The 5,661-nt window shown below is 39.5% G+C and overlaps 2 protein-coding genes across 2 annotated transcripts; both read left to right on the forward strand.

Annotated features, from left to right (window-relative positions):
* The first annotated feature begins 1,410 nt into the window (after positions 1 to 1,410).
* On the forward strand, positions 1,411 to 2,349 carry LOC106339482. The gene is made up of 4 exons (XM_013778310.1): positions 1,411 to 1,447; positions 1,815 to 2,011; positions 2,090 to 2,206; positions 2,296 to 2,349. Exons 2-4 carry the CDS (start codon positions 1,823 to 1,825, stop codon positions 2,347 to 2,349), a joined length of 360 nt encoding a protein of 119 aa, XP_013633764.1. The 5' UTR covers positions 1,411 to 1,447; positions 1,815 to 1,822.
* A 279-nt stretch (positions 2,350 to 2,628) lies between these two features.
* Positions 2,629 to 3,557, forward strand: LOC106339491 (glutathione S-transferase T3-like). The gene is made up of 3 exons (XM_013778322.1): positions 2,629 to 2,836; positions 2,900 to 3,319; positions 3,487 to 3,557. Exons 1-3 carry the CDS (start codon positions 2,629 to 2,631, stop codon positions 3,555 to 3,557), a joined length of 699 nt encoding a protein of 232 aa, XP_013633776.1.
* Positions 3,558 to 5,661: the final 2,104 nt, after the last annotated feature.

The following is a 5,661-nucleotide window of genomic DNA, read 5'->3' on the forward strand; positions in this document are numbered from 1 at the left end:
CGTCCTCGGCTCGTCGCTGCGAGAGGTCGCTCCCGGGTCGTTTCGTCGCGAGCGACTTGGCTGTGTCGCTGCGAGAGGTCGCTCCCGGGTCGTTTCTTCGCTAGCGACCTGGCTGTGTCGCTCTGAAGACGTCGCTCCGGGCTTGCTCTGAAACCATAGACGCGAGCGACCTTAGGGTGTCGCTCTAGGAGGTCGCTCCCGGCTTGTTCGTCGCTCTCAAATCGACACAACCCGAGCGGCCTCTGGGTGTCGCTGTGGTGAGGTCGCTCTAGGAGCTGGAGCGACTTCGCCTGCGTCGCTCTGGTAGGTCGCTCCCATGCATTGCTCGTCCAATGATCACCTTAATCACCTCTTTTGAGCTCCAAACGCACCCAAATGTCTCCAAGAACTCCATGTGGTACTCCAATACATGATAAAGACTCATGTATGCAAAATGCAACCTAAACATGGCTAAATCCTAGTCTATATGATCAAAATGCACATGGGTGAATGGATAAAACAATGTAAATATGCAAGATATCAATAGCAACATAAGGATCAACACCAGTGGGGATTTGATCTCTGAGAGTGATATCTTCCTGACTCCTAAGATGATTATCAAACTCCCCTTCATGCATGTCATCATCTAATTGGAAGTCGTCCAAGTTCAATGCTTGAGGCAAAGTCACAGACTCAACAGGAGCCTGCCTCGCATCCTTAGGCAAATCAACTACGAAAGACTTAGATAACCAAGTGGTGACGAGAGCACAGTCACGGAACAGATAATCAACTTGCTTTGAATAGATTCGGACAACACCAAGTAAAAGATGACCAGACAATCTCAATGCCAAAGGTGCCTCCGGGAACATTATAAGATCAACAGTTTTGGGGATGTTGGTGGCGGTGTAGTGAGACTTCTTGAGGCGTTGCTGCAAGTGCGCGGCAGCCCAAAACGTTCCCAGAGGACCCTTCCGAGCCAAGTAAACATGCGAATAAAACATCTTTTCTTTTTTTTCCCTCGAAATCAAACTATGAGACGGAGAAATCGAGCAAGAGAGAAGCGATGTGGGACATTAATAGGCTAAACCAGCAAATCATATTCCTTTTGCATTCGTCATCAATAGTGAGAGGTTATAGCGATGTCAACAACGTTCAGTGATTAGATTAGAGCATGTACAACGCGGGATTATAGATAATCCTTAGCTATAATCTTTAGCACTTTTTGATTAAATAAACATTAAAAAAGGAGTGCAAACTTAAGGATGATCCTTAATTAAGGATAACAAGAACGAAGTCCTTAATGCGCTGGCGCTATCTCATTGGTTCGGATTAGGGTTGTCTCTCGTTAGGGGAGAGAAAAAACACGCGAGCCAACCTCATTCTATCTCGTAGCCGAAAAAAAACCAGAGCAGAAAGAGAGGCGATAGAGAGGCGACAGAGAGGCGATTTGAGATCGTGACTTTTGAAGGTAAAATCTGAGCTTTATCTTTTTTTTTCCTTCTCGAGTTGATGCATGTTGATTTCATCACGTTTAAGGGTTCGATTGTGGTGTTTTAAAAAAATTAGGGTTTCAAATCGGATTGGGGATTAAAATCGATTTAGGGTTTTCGTCTGGGTTTGATTTTTTTTTAATTTTCGCTTCGGTTGTTTGTTGTTATCGTCTGGATTAGAGGTTCGGGAATGAGTTCACAATCAATTTAGGGTTTTGGTTCTTGATTTGAATTTTTTTTTGAATGAGAATCGTCTGGGTTTTATAATATTTGTCGATTTAGAATCGGTTATATGTTTGCAATGGTTACAATGAATTTAATCAACATTTTTTTTTCTTCTTGCAGGTTCTGAAATGGATGAAGAACATCGAGATATGAAAGCACACAAAGCATACTACCAGAGGGTTGATTTCGTATCAAATTCGCTGCAGGGGATTTCCCAACTGTGCCCCTGTGGATCAATCACGAAGGAAATTGTAGATGAAGAGGATACATATGACTACCTCCCTGGGAAAAGATACTTCATCTGCAAAGACTTCGAGGTATGAAGTTTCTTTTTATCTCTTTCATTTATTAGCGGTTATATGTTTGCTATTTGACCTTTTTTTTTCTTTTGGCAGAATGACGGTCTGCATTACAGGCAACCATGGGTTATGGGTGTGCAAGAAGAGGTTGAGAGGCTCAAACAAAAAGTTCTCCGCCATGAGAACCTTCTTAGAGAGTGTGAGGCACTTAAGGTGAGTTTATATTTTTTTCAGTATCATAAAATTGGTGTTTGTACTATCTTTCTAACCCATGTGTTTTGGTTTGTCTTATGTCTGTTCAGGCACAGGTTAAAATGTTGGTAAAGCGGGTATCTGAACTTGAGCGACTCTTCTGAGGTTAGTCTTTAAACTCAACCGCATTAGTTTCCTGGTTAAAGAACATAGCTGTTTGAATTGAAACGGATAGGACTGTCGGTAACTGTGTAGTTAGGAAAAAATAACTTTGCCTTAGTGAATCACACTTCATTAAATAGACCCTAACTGCATTTTACAAATTAAAACTTCATTAAATTGTCTCTAGCTGTTCTGATAAGACAGTTTTCTACTAGGATTCAATGTAGAATCCCTTATTTAATCCTAGTAGAATACTAGTAGAGAATCACACTTCATCTTAAATGGCAAGCTCCTCTAGTTTTGTTAATCTCTTAGCGAGCCAAGGATCAGTTGACCTTGACTCTGCAGAGACTCCTTTGTTTAGTACCCAATCTCTGCAAGAGTCAAGTGTCAAAGAGAGGAGAAAGTGGTCTGTGAAGGAGGATTTAATCCTGATAGGTGTTTGGCTCAACACTAGCAAAGATTCAATCGTCGGTAACGAACAAAAAGGTGCTGCCTTCTGAAAGAGGATTGTAGAGTACTACAACTCCAGTCCTCTCCTGGTTGGGACAGTGCCAAGAGAACTAGGGCAATGCAAGCAAAGATGGGCTAGGATCAATGATTTGGTCTGCAAGTTTGCTGGCTGCTACGACACGGCATTGAGGGAGCAGAGAAGCGGTCAAAATGACAACGATGTGATGAAGGCTGCCTTGGATATCTTCAACAGTGACCAGAACATTAAGTTCAACTTGGAACATGCATGGAGGGAGCTTAGGCATGATGTGAAATGGTGCTCCACCTATCTGGAGAAGGACAAGGATAAGCGCAAAACTACGGATACTCCGGTTGCAGAACTAGAAGATAGACCAATAGGGGTTAAGGCTTCGAAGGCTGCGGGTAAGAGGAAGAAAACTGGAAAAGATGAAGAATTAATCAAGCTTGAAGGGCTGATGGAGATGAAAAAGCAAATCTCAAGGCAAACTTTTCTTGAAAGTTTGCTTGCAAAGCCTGAGCCACTGTCTGCTATGAAATTAGCACTGAAAACGAAACTGTTGTCTGAAATGTTGTCATGATGGTTTGTTAGCTTTAGTTATCTTTGTTTGCATGATTAGTTTGCTTTGTTTACTTTACTGACTCATTTCGTTGTTGCTTTGTTTCAGGATCAGTAGAAGACATGTGCGAGATGAAGACAAGAGATGGTGTCTCTTCCTTGTTCAGTCCCGGGTCTTAACTTTCATGTAAACCAAGTCAGAAGTTTGCTTTTTCTGTATGTCTTTTGTATCTCCATGTCGGAGAGTCACGGGTTGCTTTGTTGTTGTTGTTGCTTTGTATTTCGAACTTTCCTTTATAAGCCAGTGTGTGTTGCTCTTGTTGTAGTCTGAACTTGTATCATCTCATCAATGAAATTTCTTTCCTCTTATTCCAAACTTTGATCTTTCTACTTCTCAACAACTCAAGACACTTCAAACAATTCTCCAATCTTTCCTCCTCTTCTACTTCTCTAAATTTCACGATAATTAAACCAACAAATCAAGACAGTTCAACCAATTCTCCAAGCTTTCCTCTTGTTCAACTACTTCTCAAATAACTACTTATCAAGTAATGTTTTTTTTTTAACTCTAAACATGATTCTAAAACCTGATTAGTGATTTTTTTTTTATTTTTTTTAACTCTGTAATTTTTTTTTAAGGATTGCCAAATATGGAAGATGAAGTCGATCGAAGATTGAATGCGGCATTGGATAAGGCTGTCGATGAATATTTTGAAGACACATACAACAACATCGTCAAGAACCAAACAAAGAAACAAAGCAAACGTGCATATGTCGAACGAAACCGCGAAGAGGGCCATACAAGACTATGGAATGACTACTTCAGTGAAAATCCTACATTTCCGCCTCATTTATTCAGACGGCGTTTCCGCATGAACAAGGCGGTATTCATGCGTATTGTCGATCGCCTCTCAGAAAATTTTTCATTCTTTCAACAAAGAAGAGATGCTGTCGGAAGATTAGGTCTATCTCCACTACAAAAGTGTACGGCAGCTCTTCATATGCTTGCTTATGGCTGTGCTGCTGACGCCGTTGACGAATATCTCCGACTCGGTGAAAGCACATCACTTTCAAGACATTTTACAAGGTCGAGCTCCAAGGGTACAATATGTGGTCAACGGGTACCAGTATGATTTGGCATACTACCTCACAGAAGGCATATATCCAAAATGGTCAACATTTATCCAATCTATCTCAAACCCTCAAGGTCCTGAAGCATATTTATTTGCTAAAGTTCAAGAAGCAACCCGAAAAGATGTGGAGCGTGCTTTTGGAGTTTTGCAAGCTCGATTTGCAATAGTGAAAAACCCGGCTATTTTGTGGGACAAGAGACAAATAGGGATGGTTATGCGAACATGTATCATACTGCACAATATGATAGTAGAAAATGAACGCAATGGATACACTCAGTATGATACATCAGAGTTTGAAGAAGGAGACTCGAGTAGAAGTTCACAGGTGGATATGTCATATTCTCCGAAGCCTTCAAATCTCCGTACTATGCTTGACATACGCAGTCGTGTTCGTGACCCGCACATACATGGATAATTGAAATATGATTTGATTCAAAATATTTGGAACAAGTTTGGTAATGATGAAGATGTTTAATTATTGTATGTTTACATTTTGTTTTTCAATAAAAGAAAAATTTTAATTTCAAATTCTAAGATTAAAAAGAAAATAAAAAATAAAAAATTTTAAGGACTCTATATTGAATAACACCATTGGATCTATAATTATGATAAGAGTCCTTAACTATTGAAAAAAAAATATTATAAAATAGCTAAAGATTCCAATGGTGGGTAACGCCATTGGAGTTGTTCTTATATTCGGTGCGTTTATAGTCACCAACGGCATCAACAGACTACAACAAGTAAACGTTGTATCAAATTTTAGAACAGTATATGGAAAATACTAGACAAGCCCAATATTCTTATAGGTTAGTAATGTATTTTAAATAATACAACACGAATCTGGAGTTGATGGTAAAGTCGGTCTTATATAGACACGAGCATATTTGACCCAAAAAAAAATAGACACAAGCATATAATAGTAGTATCATATACCACATCAAATCATTATTATTTCAGTATTATAGTATAAACTCTTTTTCTTGTGGCCTTTCCAAATAGAAATAACAAACGACTGTAAAATCGTTTTAACTAATATCCTCTTTATTAATTAAGCTATTGTTGTTTGGCTTCTTGGAACATCAGAGGGTAAATAAATCTTCCACAATTTTTCTACTTTGATAAAAAGTATTTTCCGAGGACTTAAGCTATAT

Source organism: Brassica oleracea, chromosome C1 (genome assembly GCF_000695525.1).
Source record: "Brassica oleracea var. oleracea cultivar TO1000 chromosome C1, BOL, whole genome shotgun sequence".
Lineage (NCBI taxonomy): Eukaryota > Viridiplantae > Streptophyta > Magnoliopsida > Brassicales > Brassicaceae > Brassica > Brassica oleracea.